General features: G+C 48.7%; 1 protein-coding gene across 1 annotated transcript; it reads left to right on the forward strand.

The window, feature by feature from the left end:
* Positions 1 to 2635: 2635 nt before the first annotated feature.
* On the forward strand, positions 2636 to 17421 carry LOC135894840 (C-signal-like). The gene is made up of 6 exons (XM_065422948.1): positions 2636 to 2782; positions 4539 to 4590; positions 8133 to 8320; positions 9866 to 10027; positions 11555 to 11665; positions 17308 to 17421. Exons 1-6 carry the CDS (start codon positions 2636 to 2638, stop codon positions 17419 to 17421), a joined length of 774 nt encoding a protein of 257 aa, XP_065279020.1.
* The last annotated feature ends 1232 nt before the right edge of the window (positions 17422 to 18653 follow it).

The raw sequence follows: 18653 nt of genomic DNA on the forward strand, positions 1-18653 counted from the left end.
AGATAAGAAGGCGAAAAAAATGCACTCACGATGAAATGTTCTCTGAGTTCATGCAGTCCTCCCGCCCTGAAAGAGCCCAGCAAAATGCGTGGAGGCAGACAATATCAGAGTTCAGGAAAGCACAAAATGAACGTGAGGACAGGAGGGACGCGCGAGAGGATAGATGGCTGGAGCAAGAGGAGAGGTGGTGGCAGCGTGATGAGAGGAGGCAGAAGGCAATGCTGAGGCTACTGGAGGATCAAACTGATATGCTCTGGTGTATGGTTGAGCTGCAGGAAAGGCAGCAGGAGTACAGACTGCCGCTTCAGCTCCTGTGTAACTGACTGCCCTCCTCCCCAAGTTCCATAGCCTCCTCACCCAGACGCCCAAAAACACGGGGAGTGGGGCTCCGGGCACCCAACCACTCCACCCCAGAGGACTGCCCAAGCAACAGAAGGCTGGCATTCAATAAGTTGTGAAGTGCAGTGTGGCCTTGTCCCTCCCTCCTCTCCTCCTCCCCCACCCCACTCCACCCGGTTCGTCCCTTGTGATCCACCAGTGCTTGCAGCACCATTGAAAAGTACCCCTTTCGGTTTATGTACTCGCTGCCTTGGTGCTCCAGTCCCAAGATAGGGATATGGGTTCCGTCTATCACCCCACTGCAGTTAGGGAATCCCATTGCAGCAAAGCCATCCACTATGTCCTGCACGTTTCCCAGAGTCACTACCCTTGATATCACCAGGTCTCTCATTGCCCTGGCAACTTGGATCACAGCAGCCCCCACAGTAGATTTGCCCACTCCAAATTGATTCCCGACTGACCGGTAGCTGTCTGGCGTTGCAAGCTTCCAGAGGGCTATCGCCACTCGCTTGTGAACTGTGAGGGCTGCTCTCATCTTGGTATTCTGGCGCTTCAGGGCAGGGGAAAGCAAGTCACAAAGTTCCATGAAAGTACCCTTACGCATGCGAAAGTTTCGCAGCCATTGGATTCATCCCAGACCTGCAACACTATGCGGTCTCACCAGTCTGTGCTTGTTTCCCGGGCCCAGAATCAGCATTCCATGGCATGAACCTGCCCCATTACCACCATGATGTGCACATTGTCAGGGCCCATGCTTTAAGAGAAGTCTATGTCCATGTCCTCATCACTCTCATCACCGCGCTGCCGTCGCCTCCTCGCCTGGTTTTGCTTTTGCAGGTTCTGGTTCTGCATATACTGCAGGATAACATGCTAGGTGTTTACAATGGTGATAACTGCCACGGTGATCTGAGGGGGCTCCATGCTTGCCATGGTATGGTGTCTGCAGGAGAGCAGAGTTGCAGCGGAAGCGGTGGATGACGGAATGGATATTTATGGAGAGATGCCACGAGAACAGATATTTATAGAGAATGACGAGAGGACCTGCGAGGTGAATTCATGAGAGCAGGAGAGCAGAGTTGCAGCACAAGCGGGAGCCCATGACAGCCAACATGGAGAAATTCGCTATCGATCGAGACAGGAGAGCAGAGTGGCAGCGGAAGCGGTGGTTGGAATGCCAGTTTTTCCGACCTATTGCACCGTCTGCGGCCAGAGCAGGAGAGCAGAGTGGCAGTGGAAGCAGTCGTTCGATGACGACAGTTAGCAGTACTACTGCACCGTCTGCTGAAAGCAATATGGCGCCCCCATGGAAAAAAGGCACAAACGATTGTCTGCCATTGCTTTCACAGAGGGAGGGGCGACTGACGACATGTACCCAAAACCACACGCGACAATGTTTTTGCCCCATCAGGCATTGTGAGCTCAACCCAGAATTCCAATGGGTGGCAGAGACTGCGGGAACTGTGGGATAGCTACCCACAGTGCAACACTCTGGAAGTCGATGCTAGCCACGGTACTGTGGACACACTCCGCCAACTTAATGCGCTTAGTGGGGACACACACAATCGACTGTATAAAATTGCTTCCTAAAAAATCGACTTCTATAAATTCAACCTAATTTTGTAGAGCAGACATACCCTTACACATTTCAGCCACAATGTTTGACGGACCCAAACCAAAGCCATGACCTGTACTCTGGGATGCTCAGAATGGACCTGGCTATTGTGACTTAATCCCTTCTCTAGCTAACGCTACCCAAGGGCAGTTTTTTTCAGACTCTCCTTTCCAGTTCTCTGATCAATGTTTTCTTTAACTAACTTTGCTCCGTTTCCCCTCCTACCCTTTCTAGATCTAGCAACTGGAGATCTGCTGAGACATGTAGAAGACTAAATCTGCATCTTCAGGGAAATTATGCCAATTTACACTAACACAGCTGAAACTAGAGGTAGCCCCATGAACAAGTTAGTAATGAAAGGAAAGGCTTCAGGGCAGTTTAAAAGCTTGTGGTAAGAAAAAATCAGGCATTCTCTGTCACAGTGACTTACAGGAGCTGTTCAGATAGAGGACTTGTGTTTCACTGTCATTCCACCAACTTAGCTCCTGTTTATTCCAGAGATGCATCAACTGAGGCATTTTATCAAACATGACATAAACTTTTGTAACAAACATACGCCTCCAGGGAAACTAGCAAAAAAGTAGGCGGGGATTCATCACAGCAAAATCAGTTCAGAGGAAATGACACAGCAGATGTTAAATTGACTTTACAGAGACAGAGACTAGAGGCAGCTGTGAAGAGACCATGGCAGGGTTTCATGTCCGTAGTGTCCTGGTGACTGGATCCAATCGGGGAATTGGCCTGGAACTGATCAAGCGTTTTATTGGGAAACCGAACCCACCAGAAGTGATCTTTGCCACCTGCCGGGACCCAGAGGGAGTGCGAGCGCAGGTGAGAAGCAGCTTTTTTGCTTAGCTGAACTTTGTTTTAGAAAATGTTCCCCAAAAGGGCATGGAATAAAAGCAGGTTTAGATGGCAGATCCCAGGACTGAGTCTGTAACACAGTTTCCCAGCTGTATGTTCCCCTCCACCCCTGAAACCTCCTGCCCTCTTAAAACAGGGAACCTTGCAAGTTTCAGTAGGAGGCCTGATTTGGACTGACCCCAATTTTTCCCAACCCTAACACTACTGGGCCAGATCCTCCACTGCCCTGCGCCTTGTGCAGAGTGGGTGTGAGGTGCTGCCATTCTGTTAGCTCCCCCCCAACACACACACAGACATTCTGTCCGCCTCTGCCCTCCCTCTGTACCCAGATCACCCCCAGTCATTGCTGCTCAGACATTGCTCCTACATTCCCCTTGACACTTATGCAACTCTACTGCTGCACGTTAACTATACGCAGCTCTAGTGCGCGTTGTATCACTCGCTTGTCCCCATTATCGTGTAAAGTATTGGCCCCTCGCAGAGCCGCAGCTAGAATGTCACAGTTATGTTACCCTGTAATGATGGCAGGGAGCCTGGCACATTGCCCAATCAGATACCCGATTTGTTACAGATCCATAGGCCTGTTATGCCAGGGGTCCAAGGCAGACCTGGCTGATGTTCAGGCTTGGCGTGGGGAAGGATTTCTGCCAGACCACCTCACCTCCTCTGAGACCCCAGCCCTCCTTCCCCAATAGTGCTGGGACCACCCGTTAACCCTTGATGTAGCTGTGGGGGAAGTGAGATTTGCCTGGTGTCCCATAATCCTTCCTATAGTGGGAGCTCTCCCTGTGATGCTTCTTCCTTTCTGGCTCCTTAGAGGGCATCAGGTCAGCTATCTTGAGGGAGGAGCCCAGTATGATCCTGCCTCCCCAAATCTGCAAGAGGCTTTTCCTGGAGGGGCAGGCCAGCAGCCAATATCTATGGCTCGGTGAATAATTGACATTTTGGTTTGCAGGCAATTCCTAAACCAAACCAAACTAAATAAATTGTTTTGGATCAAACCAAAAATAATTTCAATTTTTTTTCTAGTAAATGAGAAGAAAAACATTGAAGATCAAATGAAATGTTTTGGTTGACCTGAAACAAAATATTTTGATTCTTGGCATTTTTCAGTGGTTTTGAGGTTTTTAAAAAAAAAATAAAATTAAAGGAAATTTCTAAAGTAGTTTTTGAACTGAAAAATGAAATATTTTTATTTTTTTCTAGATACACAATTCAACAAAACCAACACAAATTCGAAAAAATGTTTTGGTGTCACTGAATATGCATTTTAGCAACAAAAAAACAGTTTTGGCCTTTTCCCCCCCAGCTCTTCCAATATCCCCAATCTGACCCCGGATCCCCATATGGCAGCAGCAGGGCAAGAAAGTGTGGGGTAGAGGTTCTGGGGAGGGGAAAAATTTGGTCTTCATATGCACCCACTCTGATTTTTTGGTTCCATGATGACTCATGCTGTTCCCACGGACTTCACTCAGAGCAGTGTCCTGGAGCTCCCAGGCACTACTGACTGCCAGCCACAGGGTCAGCTTCTGCTCTCTGTTAAGCTCACATACCCCCATTTAAATGAACGGGATTGCATGTGGGTGACAGCAGAATCTGTGCCATAGGGCTGTGGGTGTTCTCGGTGCCAGGGCTTTGTCTGATGGGGTGATGCAGCATTTGTGCCTGTGTTTTCACTTAGGTTCCATAATGCAATTTTTTTTTATTTTATTTTTGCTTCCAGGAACTAAAAAATTTGGCTTCCAAGCACCCAAACATTGTGATTCTGCAGCTAGGTACGTCCTCGGTGCATCTCTCCTGCCAACCAGCACGCTGCAGACACTGCATGGCCAGCTCTCCGTTAGCTGCTTTCTGATTCGCAGTCTCTGCTCTACGTTCTCTATGACCCTTTCCACATCCATTTTTTTCCAGATTCCTAGCGCCTGACTAGATCGTAATCACTAGTGCAGCTAAACAGACCACAACTTGTTAGTGCACTGCTAGTGTCAGTGGATCGTAGTTCCTCATCGCTGAACAATGCATAAAGCGCAGTTACAGAGGCTGCCTGCCTCGTCTGGTAATCTGTGCCAAACACTGCACCTGGTTCTGCTCCCTTTAAATCAAAGAGGTGTTCTGCCGTTCATTCCAGCACGGGAGCAGGACTGGATCATGCTCACCTTTGTGAGAACTGCAGTGAGAGAAGATGACAAACTAAATCTCAGCCAAGCCTAGCGTCTGCGAGAACAGTCTAGATTGACAATAATAGGGTAGAATATGCCTGAATGTTCCTTATACAACATGCCCTAAGGTGGGGTGAGGCTGTCATAGCAACAGAACTCATCTACTAATACATGACCATACAATAGACCAAGGTGTTGAATATATGGAATTACTCAATAGAGATTAGGCGATTATGCTTGTCAGACCCACTCCAGTCTTAGTGCAGTTTCCCTGTCTTTTAATCTTCTCAAAAATAAATCTCCTTTGGCCTGAATATTCTCAACATTAGTCTCCATGCAGAAGTGGTTTGATTTTTTTGGTCTGTTGTTCATCTTCATGCACATACGGATTTGTTTTTAGGTTGTGGCCCGGGTTGAAAAAATGTCTTTGGCTAAAATGGTTCTGAATTTCAAAGAGGCCATTTGGAGTCACTGAAAGCCTGCTCAGGAGAGGAGCTGAGCACCTACATCTATTGGTGACTTTAGCTAGAGTTCTCAGCACCTCTGAAAACCAGGCTCAATGGTGTCTCAAGAGAGGCACCCAAAATTAGTGGACACTTTTGGCCAAGATCATACAGGAAGTCTAAGGCAGAGTTGGGATCCTGACCACCTGGTTCCTAACCCAGTGTTTTAACCACAAGCCATCAATTCTAAACGAATGCTGCAGCTACAGGCTAGCTTTTTCAAACCCTAACATTTTGCTCCTAAATCCATATTTAGGCACCTGAATAGACGTGATCTGGCTTTCAGTAGTCAATCAAGCTATTAATATTCAGGTGCCAAAATATGTCTGTAGGAGCCTAACTTTAGCCACTCAAGTTTGACCATATGTAGCATAAAACTGAAACACAAGAACACTTGGAAGTTCTCAGCTGAGATTGTCCATGATTAACATTCATGAACTTAGAGTTCATTTGTAAATTAACACAAAGCTAGTTCTGAAAAACAGCTTCAAGTTGGCCAAGAGTCAACAGCAACCCTTTTCATCTCGCCTGCACAAACCACCATCACATCCTCAGTTATAGAATGTGTAATAATATAACGCAGAGTTAATGAGGATAGATGCAGCCATGAAAGCAGACACTCCAAATCTTCCCTTTTCCCTTCTCTTCCCAGAAGATCCTTCCTTAGCTTGCATCCAGATCTGCACTGTTAGATGTAAGTGGCATTATCTGACTCTAACTTTGCACTTAAGATCTACTCAATAAACTATTATTGCACTGAAGTCCCCAGTTCAGTAACCTAGAGATGTTGCCAGGAAGGCACAGGTCAGGACTGGCTTGTTGTCAGTTAAAAGAGCCTTGGCATTAGAAAGATGACCTTCCTGGAAATACTTTATGAACTTTTCACCTGCAACAGGAAATCCCTGGCAGGATTTGTGCTCCCTGCCATCACCTCAGCAATGGAGGGCACATTCTAACAGTAAGGTGGCTAAAATTGGGCTTCAGGTTCTGGGCGATCCATCAGTGTTAGGAGTGAGCCAGGCCTCTGCTCAACACACTAACTGAATTCGCTGTCAGCTGTTTCTAGAGACAGGGTTTGAACCATGCTTATAGAGCTGAACCCTTGTTAGGAGAAAGACCAGGTGGAAGATCCTTGAACTATTAGAGGATGTTCTTGAAAGATCACCAATTGTTGCTGGACTATGCTAATGTCTGGTTTAATCAGGATGATCTTTTGTCTGACATGCCTCCCATAGCTCCATGGTCCCAAATCAGCATGCTCAGATTCTCAGCCATCTCCATCATGTGGGTCTGTGTCATTATTTTCTTTAATATGCCATGGAAACCCACTCTCTCAATTGCATGCTTGATTGGCTACATGTTTGGGTAGGGAAATCCAGGCTGGGGCTAGAGGATTCATTACAGATTATACCATGCAGCTTCGGCTCCATCTTTTCCTGTTCTAGCAGAAGTCAGATGAGAGGTGCACGGGCAAGTCTCCTGCAAAGGAATCACCAGCTGAGCAGAATCCTTTGGGCGAATGGGATTAAGGGCTGCTAAACCCAGCTGTCTGGGTTTGGACTTTGGGATATTTTCCTTTTGCTGTTACTCTGGCAGAAAAGCCCTGAACTTGCGGCCATTGAAGTCAAAGGCAAAAAACACACATTGGCTGTAATGGTCCTAGAAGGAAGCCCCAAATGACTGGCAGCTTCCCCTGTATGTTCACTCTGAACAACGTCCCTGTAGCAAGGGCCCCACAGCACTCAGCAATTCCAGATCAACTGTGCTCAGGATTTGATTTTCTAGCTGCCAGTCTCACCAGTCACTCTGGGGCCTGAGAGCCAAGCACCAGCACTGCGGGTTAATGGGGTAGCACAAGCGGAAAGGAGGGCAAGATCTGGTCAGTCGAACTTTACACACACAGAGCGATGATGAAGTGTGAGAGGGAAGGAGCCAGCCTGACTCTCAGATCCAAGGCTAGCAGCTAGAATAAATGGGCTTGACTCTCATTGACACTAAGGCCCCTTTCCAGCGCTCTGGCAGCATCCAGGGGTACTAGGGTAAAACAAGACTCAAGTCCTGTATTGTTTTTTATTACTTGTAAACAGAGCACATTTGCTCTGACGTCAGAAAGCAACAAGCAAGGAGCCCCATTGAACCATTGCACCAACGGCAGTTTTCAGAGCAGAGCAGCGTGTTAACGTCAGTTACAGCTGGCAGTACATGGAAATGCAGGTAATGCTGCTTTGACTTTGTCTCTCTCAATGTCATTCTTGGCCCTCTGCCACATTCCCAGACCTGCTCCCACTTCCAGTTACAAAACTGTGGGCTGTTTAGATCTTGCAGACTAGAAAGGACATGGTGATTTTCTTGCCCTTCTGTTTTCTTTGCTTCTTTCCTAGCTACTGTGGTCTAACTTGTAGGCTTTGTTTCTCAAGTAACATTAAGGGGCTGACCCAACTCCCATTGAAGTCAGTGAGAATTGGATCCAGCCCTGAATGCATAATATGAAAAGTTTGAAGAACAATAAACACCTCCTCTCTGAACCAGGTTGGTAAGGGGTCAAGCATCTCTATCCATAACCCACAACTACCATAACTTTGGTGTATTTATTTCACATAGTGTCAGGAATGGAACCAACCCGTGCTCATAACCAGTCCTGTATTCTCTCTCCAGAAACTACAGACTCAGCGAGCATCAAGAGCGCTGCAATAAAAGCTGAGGCCCATCTGGGAGGAACTGGCCTAAATTTGCTGATAAATAATGCTGGCGTTATGCCACCAAGCACACTTGAGTCAGCCACTCCTGAAGATATGTTAAGCGTCTATAACACAAACGTTGTTGGGCCACTGTTAGTGACCCAGGTAAGAGTCCACCTTCGGCTGAGAATACTTAGGCAGGATTTTTGGTTTAAAACAAGATAATTAGCTGGAGAGATCTAATATTTCACCCCACCCTGCTTTAAAAGGAAGTGGCCCATTTGTTTTCATTACACTAGACTTCTCTGTGTTCTGGTAAAGCCCAGAGGTTCCAGTCAGGCTCAGAGCTCTATTGTGCTCAGTGCTGTACAGACACAGAGGTGGGGGGCAGTTGTCGGGGAGGTGTTCAGAGGAACAGACAGACACAGACCCTGCAGAAGAGTCTGAAGCAGTTGAGCCTTCCTAAGGCTTCCCCTGAACGCTTAGATAATACAGACCTGCACGTAGACCTGTGGTGTTAAATACCCTCTCTGTTATGCTTTGCCATGTTCCTGCTGCGAAGCCTTTTCAGAAGGCTCTTTTGGGGCACTGGATTCACCACTGCTCTCAGCTCCCGAAGGGAAGACTTGCAGATGCAGCTGGGTGAATTACAGATTTCTTGGTTCATTGACAATTTTGAAAAGTCAAAAAACATTTTGCCGCCGACCAAAAATGGCAATTTTTGACAAATCAAAAACTTTTAAAAAGGCATTTCTGGTTGAATGAAACATTACAATGTTAAGCTTTTAAAATATTTTTAAATTTTTTAAACATAAAATTCAAGGAAATTTTGATCCAAAGTGATTTTGAAAAGAAAAAAGCAAAATGTTTCTTTTTTTTCCAGAATGTTTTAGGGATTCTTTCCAAAAAGAACAATTCTGTGACATCAGCATGACTTTGTGAATTGTTTCATTGTCACCACATTTGCATGTAGCACTGAAAACAAGTTTTGGTCGTAAAATTTTGCTCAGCTCTACTTGCAGGTGGTGACGTGGGAGATCACAGTTGGTGCCCAGGGGGCTGTAGCCTGAGCCTTGCTCTGAGAGCTGGGGAATCTCAGGATTCCACCCTGGGGAGGTAACGGCACAAGGTGTAACACCTGATGGGGGGCACTCAGAGACCAGAGAAGGTGCAGCTGCCCTGGTAACAACTGACTCGCTCCATTCACTTTAATGGGGTGACACAGGCCTAACAGAGAAGAGAATTTAGTGCACCCACTTTTTATGTCATTGGTGATCCAGACATTGCAAGCCTCATCTAGATGCTTATTATTTATCAGTTAGTATTATTATTGCTTATTGTAGATGGACCTGGCATTCTACAGCTGGTAACATCCAAGGCAGAATAGAATGGAGTCCTTGCCCTAAACAGCTTAGATATATAGTGTTTGAAGGCACAAACAGGTTCAGGACAGACAGTGGCAGGTGTCACTAGGACATTCTAGGTGATAGAAGGAATGGAGCAAGAAGGCTCAGGAATAGGTAACTGGGAAGCTGTTCCTAGCAAAAGGGGTGCCGTGAAGGCAGGTGGGAAATGGGGAGTGGGAGGAGGAAGCAAAGGGGGGAGCCAGTTGGGGGGAGCACAGGAAGTGGGACTCAGGTGCAGGCAGATTTAGGTCTGAGAAGCAGGCAAGTTTGTTATCAAGGACAAAGTGACCCAGTGTCTCCCCAGGCGTTCCTTCCCTTGCTGAAGAAGGCTGCCCAGGGAAGCAACCAGAAAGGGATGAGCTGCAGCAAGGCAGCCATTGTCAACATCTCCACTGTTCTGGGATCCATTGAGAAAACTCCGGAAACGTTCTCCTTCGTGCCAGTAGTCTCCTACCGCTGCAGCAAGGTATGTCTCCCCCAGGCTAACCAGTCATGGGATAGTCACTGAATCTCATATTTCTCAGCTGCTTAAGTAACCCCAACACAAAAACCAATCACAAAGTGCCAGGACATATGAACTGACCCAGCAATATTGGAAATCAAGGTAATGACCCTTCTAAAATAGCTCTATCTACTATCCCCTGAAACAGAGTGTATTTAACCCCCCTGGGAGAGGCTGGGTCTTTGTCCACCTCTCATTACTGCTCCATAATAAGAGAATAACCCTACCTCCCTGCAACACCCAGCGAGGAAGAGGCAGAGGGGGATGAAGAGCTGTTGGAGCTACCCCCCTTCAGCCTGGGGGGGGGGGAGGTGAAGAAACCCAGGAGCTGCAGGGGTATAGTAGGGGCATAATTGATGTGGGGGCAGAATTCATTGCAGGCAGGTGAATGGGCAGATGTGTGTGTGGGAGATACCACACTTTTTTCAGACTCCATTAAGCACTGACTCTACATGCATGTTCGTCTATTTCACTCTGGGACAGCATGTACAATATCACTAAAGTTACCATTACATTCACCCACTTTTTCCTTGGTAGCATAACAGGGACCGTCCTCAGCCAGTTACAATCCATCACATTGACCAGGCTCATTCTTAGGTAAGGTGGATGAGAAGCTACAAAGGTGTTGGGAGTCTTTTAGTCTCTCTTTGGGACGTTTGCTGCCCTCACAGGTTCCACCACACTTGGCTCCAACGCTGCTAAGTCTCTTGATCTTACAATCTCCTCCTGCCTCTGCCCCAGAACTTGTAAATGCCCATCACCAAACAGCCGGGTGTTGCGCTCCCGACAGGCATGTTCTTACCACAAGCCCAGTGCCCAGCTTGGTGGAAATTTCCTCCCACATTTGCACGCTGCTGCTCTCTCCAACAACCCGAGCTTTGTATTAAGACCAATATTTTTCAGCCACCCTATTGCTCACCTGAAGGGTCCCAAGGTGCTGAGCAAACCCTGCAAATGATGCACATTATGTCTGGGTGCATGCAAAAGCTCAAGCACCTGACTTAGGCACCCATACACCCCAACACAGGTGCCTGCAGATGGCTTGTGTGTACAGCATGTTGGAATCTTTCAAGGGTCATCTCAACTGAGAAACAGGATCTTTATTTCCACTGCTCTGCTGAACATGGCTAGGATTCCACACCCTCCTCCTGCCGAACTCCCATGGAAATGCCCCTCTTACCACTGGGCCTCCCTCTCCCTGCTCTGACCCACCTCCCATGGAAGGCTCCTTCTTCTCTTCTCCCCTCCCCTGCCTTTCCCGTGCCCCAGGATCTTCTTCCCCTGCCATTGCAGCACTTCCCCCCTCCCCCAACCCTGGCTGAATCCCTCAGTTCCTGGTTATTCAGGCGGTGAATGTTCATCATTCCCAGATGCAGCGTCCCACACATGCAAATGAGCCGGGTTTGGTGGGTTGTGCCTGGGGAGTGCAGTGGCTCTGTGCCTGGTGGGTGCTGTGGTTCTGCCTCGGCTCACCATGTGCTTCGCCTCCAGGCAGCGCTAAACATGCTCACAAAGTGCCAGTCGATGGGATACAAGCAAGACGGGATCCTGTGTAGTGCGCTGCACCTGGGCTGGGTGAAAACCGAGCTGGGAAGTGCTGAGGTAGGTGGGCTAATGACCTTCCAGGTCAACATGCTGGTAACGACACCTCCGAGCAGAGAGATTGTGTTGGGAACGATGGGGATGCTCCTGCATTTCCTGTTACTCAGCCTCACAAAACCAACGCATCTCAATCCTCTTGCTGCTGCGCCTTTGACGAGTTTGTTAGCAGGAAAATCTGGCTAGACACAGATACTTAATACAGCAGTAATGAAATGCCTAGGAGAAAAATGCAACATTCACAGAGGTACCAGCAGCCTCCAGGCCACATCATTCACAAAAACAGGCTTCTGATGCAGGGAGAAAGAGCCTTCTGCAGGACACAGTATTCCTGAGGCTATTCAGGAAATCCAGGACAAGTGCATCTCCACCCGACCTAAGCAACAGTGTGCGGCTAACACACCCCACTGCCAGTGTTTCTACGGCTGTATCATGGAGACCTGCTCTGGGCAGGGTTAGACAAAAGGATGGTAAAAATACCATGGGCCACTCGGCTTGTAGCTTCCACCAACAGAAGTTAGTCTGAGAAAAGAGATTACTTCCCCTAGCTTGTCTCTCTTGTGCAGGCCAGCTGACAGCAATTCCGGGCCCCAGGGCACCCTCACTCACTTTCAGCAGGCTGGGGCAGGGGGTTGGGGTGCAGGCTCTGAGAGGTAGTTTGGGCATGGGAGGGAGTGCGGGGCCGGGCTCTGGGAGGGAGTTTGGGTCAGGAGGGGGTGAGGGGTTGGGCTCTGGGAGGAAGTTTCAGTGCAGGCTCTAGGCTGGGGCAGGGGGTTGGGGTGCAGGAGGGGGCCAGAGGGTTAGCGCTTACCTTGGGCGGCTCCCGAAAGCAACCGACACACTCCTCTGGCAGCAGCTCCTAGACGGGGGGACAGGGGGTCTCTGTGCACCGCTGCCCTCAGGCACCACCCCCACAGCTTCCATTGGCCACACTTCCCGGCCAGTGGGAGCTGAGGAGTTGGCATTTGGGGTGGGGGCAGCAGCACATGGAGATCCCCTCCCCAGGGACGTGCTGGCTGCTTCCAGCAGTGATGCACAACAAGCGCGAGCAGGAAGCCTGCCTTAGCCCCTCTGCGCTGCCAGCGGCAGCTGGGGGCTCCCGGGCCTCTGGGCAATTGCCCCCATTGTCCCCCCTGCCCGTCAGCAGGCTGCTCTTGTGGGCCAGCGCATGCTGGGGTGCTCACAATTCTTAGCACTGGAGAAGCTGAACTGGCCCTCGTGCAATGGTGCATGTCTCAAAATGCAGCCTCAGAGTCATCCTTACTCTGTCTTGAAATCAGTGTTTTCCAACAGTATGGGCCCACCATTTCTCTGTATTTGCAGAGCTCCCCCCGTCTGTTTGTCTGTCTAGCCACTGGGATTTCGAAAATGTTAACCATGGGTGTCACTGGCTGGCTGGGCCTTTAAGGGGAGCTGGACCCAGCCTCACCTGTGGCAGAGCAGTTACACACCAGCTGAAATTGATCAGCTAGGGACCGGTGATTAGAAAAGCCAGCAGGTAGCCCAGTTGGGGTGGAGAGCTGCTAGGTGCAGGGAGACTGGGGGGAACCCCTGGATCAAGGTGAATTGCTGCTGGGAGCAGGGTCTAACTCACTGGCAAGGGGCCTGTTGAAAGGAAACCTTTAGGGAATAGACAGGCCCCGTACAGAAGACCTCAAGTTATGAGGAAAGGACACTTCATAGAATATCAGGGTTGGAAGGGACCTCAGGAGGACATCTAGTCCAACCCCCTGCTCAAAGCAGACCAATCCCCAACTAAATCATCCCAGCCAGGACTTCGTCAAGCCTGACCTTAAAAACCTCTAAGGAAGGAGATTCCACCTCCTCCCTAGGTAACCCATTCCAATGCTTCACCACCCTTCTAGTGAAAAAGTTTTTCCTAATATCCAACCTAGACCTCCTCCACTGCAACTTGAGACCATTGCTCCTTGTTCTGTCATCTGGTACCACTGAGAGCAGTCTAGATCCATCCTCTTTTCAGGTAGTTGAAAGCAGCTATCAAATCCCCCCTCATTCCTCTCTTCTGCAGACTAAATAATCCCAGTTCCCTCAACCTCTCCTCATAAGTCATGTGCTCCAGCCCCCTAATCATTTTTGTTGCCCTCGGCTGGACTTTTTCCAATTTTTCCACATTCTTTTTGTAGTGTGGGGCCCAAAACTGGACACAGTACTCCAGATGAGGCCTCATCAATGCCAAATAGAGGGGATTGATCATGTCCCTCGATCTGCTGGCAATGCTCCTACTTATATAGCCCAAAATGCCATTAGCCTTCTTGGCTACAAGAGCATACTGTTGACTCATATCCAGCTTCTCATCCCCTGTAACCCCTAGGTCCTTTTCTGCAGAACTGCTGCCTAGCCATTCGGTCCCTAGTCTGTAACAGTGAATGGGATTCTTCCGTCCTAAGTGCAGGACTCTGCACTTGTCCTTGTTGAACCTCATCAGATTTCTTTTCGCCCAATCCTCTAATTTGTCTAGGTTCCTCTGTATCCTATCCCTACCCTCCAGCATATCTACGTCTCCTCCCAGGTTAGTGTCATCTGCAAACTTGCTGAGGGTGCAGTCCATGCCATCCTCTAGATCATTAATGAAGATATTGAACAAAACCAGCCTCAGGACTGACCCTTGGGGCACTCTGCTTGATACCGGCTGCCAACTAGACATGGATCCCCATTGATCATTACTCATTGAGCCCGACGATCTAGCCAGCTTTCTAACCACCTTATAGTCCATTCATCCAGCCCATACTTCTTTAACTTGCTGGCAAGAATACTGTGGGAGACCGTATCAAAAGCTTTGCTAAAGTCAAGGAATAACACGTCCACTGCTTTCCCCTCATCCACAGAGCCAGTTATCTTGTCATAGAAGGCAATTAGGTTAGTCAGGCATGACTTGCCCTTGGTGACTGTTCCTGATCACTTTCCTCTTCTCTAAGTGCATCAGAATTGATTCCTTGAGGACCTGCTCAATGATTTTTCCAGGGACTGAGGTGAGGCTGACTGGCCTGTAGTTCCCCGGATCCTCCTTCTTCCCTTTTTTAAAGATGGGCACTACATTAGCCTTTTTCCAGTCATCCGGGACCCCCCCCCCCCCTTCCGATCGCCATGAGTTTTCAAAGATAATGGCCAATGGCGCTTCAATCACATCCGCTAACTCCTTTAGCACCCCCGGATGTAGTGCATCCGGCCCCATGGACCTATGCTCGTCCAGTTTTTCTAAATAGTCCTGAACCACTTCTTTCTCCACAAAGGGCTGGTCACCTCCTCCCCATGCTGTGCTGCTCAGTGCAGTAGTCTGGGAGCTGATCTTGTTCGTGAAGACAGAGGCGAAAAAAGCATTGAGTACATTAGTTTTTTCCACATCCTCGGTCACTAGGTTACCTCCTTCATTCAGTAAGGGGCCCACACTTTCCTTGACCTTCTTCTTGTTGCTAACATACTTGAAACCCTTCTTGTTACTCTTAACATCTCTTGCTAGCTGCAACTCCAAGTGTGATTTGGCCTTCCTGATTTCACTCTTGCATACCTGAGCAATATTTTTATACTCCTTCCTGGTCATTTATCCAATCTTCCACTTCTTGTAAGCTTCTTTTTTGTGTTTAAGATCAGCAAGGATTTCACTGTTAAGCCAAGCTGGTTGCCTGCCATATTTACTATTCTTTCTACACATCGGGATGGTTTGTTCCTGCAACCTCAATAAGGATTCTTTAAAATACAGCCAGCTCTCCTGGACTCCTTTCCCCCTCATGTTATTCTCCCAGAGGATCCTGCCCATTGTAGTAAGTGAAGGCCCAGTAAAGTAAAGGCCCAGTATGAGGCCTGAGGCCTGAACTAAAGAAATGGTCAAGACTGTGCTAGCATAAAGCAAAGTTAAGCTGTGAGCCAAAGGCAGGCCCTGCTCACAGAAGCTGGCAGGGAAAGGGCTGATGCTGCAAAAAGAGACATACCTAAAAGGTACTGAACACCAGATATCAGAACACATACTATACTGGAACATTCCACAGATAACATGGAACAGGCCGACCCATCCCAATGACAGGGGCAAAAGGGTAAAATGATGGATAGAGTTGTTTTGATCGAACCAACATGTACAAGGTGCGAGGCGGCACCTTACTACGTAGGGAGGTTGTACCTTGCTGCGTAGAGGGGCTGCACCTCAATACGTCAGGAGTGATGTGTAACTTGTGTATACCTGTGTATAAAAATGTATCCCTGGGGTGGTGTCTTTGTCCGGCCACGGGGGCAGTGGAAAGTCCCGCCACTGAGCCAGGTCCTTGCCAAGAGGCACTTTCTCGTAGTATGCCCGGTAGACTAAGTAATCTACGGGGAACTGTCATTGTGTCCGAGATCGCAATAAACCTAGTCGACGTGACTTTGCATCTTACTAGACTCTGTGGTTATTGGGGGTTCTCTTCGGGTTTGCTGGGTCAGCTATCTGCGCAGAGCTGGGGCAGCACACAGAGGGAATACACGCACGCAGCCGAGTGATATCAACACAGGAGAAAGCAGAGCACCACACCGGTAGCATCTGACAACACCCATCAGTTCCCTGAGGGAGTCAAAGTCTGCTTTTCTGAAGTCCAGGGTCCGTATTTTGCTGCTCTTCTTTTTTCCTTGTGTCAGGATCCTGAACTCAACCATCTCAAGGTCACTGCCTCCCAGGTTCCCATCCACTTTTGCTTCCCCTACTAATTCTTCCCTGTTTGTGAGCAGCAGGTCAAGAAGAGCTCTGCCCCTATGGTTCCTCCAGCACTTGCATCAGGAAATTGTCCCCTACACTTTCCAAAAACTTCCTGGATTGTCTGTGCACTGCTGTATTTCTCTCCCAGCAGATATCGGGGTGATTGAAGTCCCTCATGAAAACTAGTAACTTCTGTTAGTTGCCGGAAGAAAGCCTCGTCCACCTCATCCCCCTGGTCTGGTGGTCTCTAGCAGACTCCCACCATGACATCACCCTTCTGAACTTGAAGGGTTGCTCACACTTCTAAACTTAATCCAGAGACTCTCAGGTTTTCTGCAGTTTCATACTGGAGCTCTAAGCAGTCATACTGCTTTCTTACATACAATGCATCTCCTCCACCTTTTCTGCCCTGCCTGTCCTTCCTGAACAGTTTATATCCATCCATGACAGTACTGCAGTCATGTGATTTATCCCACCAGGTCTCTGTTATTCCAATCACATCATAATTCCTTGACTGTGCCAGGACTTCCAGTTCTCCCTGCTTGTTTCCCAGGCTTCTTGCATTTGTGTATAGGCACTTAAGATAATTCGCTGATGAGTGGCACTAGTTTTATGTGGAAGTCAAAGCTGAAGCTCATAGAAAAGGGCCAAATTACAGACTGTGGGCATGGGTCAGGCCTTCCTGGACAGCAACCTATATACACATGGACATTAGAGATGGAAAAGAAGATTCTTTAGGGCAGGAGTTCTCAGACCCCTTCAGGCGAGGAAGATCCAAACCAGTTTCAGAGGGTCACAACCACCCTCCCATCCTAGATGGCCAGATACCCTGGATTTCTTTCTGTTGGAACATGGGGTCACCATATGGAAGAGGCTGAGAACTCCCAGCCAGCCTTGGGTACTTTGTGCTTGGAGAGGAAAGTGCAGCTGTATTCCGTCTCACACTCTGGCATGAATGTTGCAGGCAGACCTGACGGTGGACGAGAGCATGAGTGGGCTCATGAAGGTGATTTGTGAACTCTCTGAGAAACACCATGGTGTCCTGATGAGCTGGGAAGGAAACACCCTGCCCTGGTGAGAACCTGGCATGCAGGAGGAAGGAATCAAGCGGCAGCATCTGCGGAGCACTCTGGCACCTCTCTGTGCATGCATCATGAATAAAAATCTCTACCTGAATTGGACCCAGTGCTGAGTCTTCTGTCCTCTTAATTGGCTGCTGTTGTCTCTTCTCCTTCCATTGGTTGAGGGTTGCCAAGGTGATGGGGGGGCTGGGGGTTTCAACCCCTCCCTTCCTTTCAGCTGCCCAGGAGATAGTGGGAGGGATAGCTCAGTGGTTTGAGCATTGGCCTGCTAAACCCAGGGTTGTGAGTTCAATTTTTGAGGAGGCCACTTAGGGATCTGGGGCAAAATGAGTACTTGGTCCTGCTAGTGAAGGCAGGGGGCTGGACTCAATGACCTTTCAAGGCCCCTTCCAGTTCTAGGAGATGGGGTATCTCCATTTATTTATTATGTTCCCAGTGCAGGACTCTGTGGTTGACCCCACAGGGCCCCCAACGGTTGTCTCTTCCCCTGCCGCCCTGGGGCTGACTGACAGAGCCCTGCTGCCCCTCAATTCCTCACCGTGAGGCAGCCTGGGCTTGGGCTGCCCTCCCCCCACCATTCCCTCACTGGGTGGTGGTGACAGGGCTCCAGCTGTCAGCTGGGGGACGGGGGAAGGGGGATGGCAGCAGCAGCACAGAAGTAAGAGCGGCAGGGGAGGCACTAAGTCTGCTATGAAAAGTGATATTGACAAATATCACTTTTCACATTGCCACCCTTACTTCGGCGCTGCTGCCTTCGGAGCTGGGTGCCCAGCCAGCAGCTGCCGCTCTCCACTCTGCCTTCAGAGCCTGGTGACGGTATATGTAGTGGACATGCACCAGCTTTTGTAATCTGAGCAGATTCCCCAAGCACTTTAGACAAACTCATTGGTAAGGATAAAACATTAAAATAAGTTTTAACAGAAAGATAGATTTTAAGTGATTATAAGTGGAAGTGCATCAGAATTGATTCCTTGAGGACCTGCTCATCTCATGATGTGTCCTTTATTTTATATTTTCCGTGTCCCTGGAAAGATACTGTCCCAGGCATGTCCTGGTGGGCCTTGCTGAGTCACAGAGTTGAGCAATCCTCATTGTGTGGTGCTTGCACAGCTGTCTCTTATAGAATTGTAAATCTCTTGTTTACAATTCCCCTGCTGATCAATGGTTCCTTAACACCCACCTGGGTGTGGGTCACCATCCTCTTAATCACTGGAGAGCTAGCTGCGGG

This window comes from Emys orbicularis (genome assembly GCF_028017835.1).
Source record: "Emys orbicularis isolate rEmyOrb1 chromosome 14 unlocalized genomic scaffold, rEmyOrb1.hap1 SUPER_14_unloc_1, whole genome shotgun sequence".
Classification (NCBI taxonomy): Eukaryota; Metazoa; Chordata; order Testudines; family Emydidae; genus Emys; species Emys orbicularis.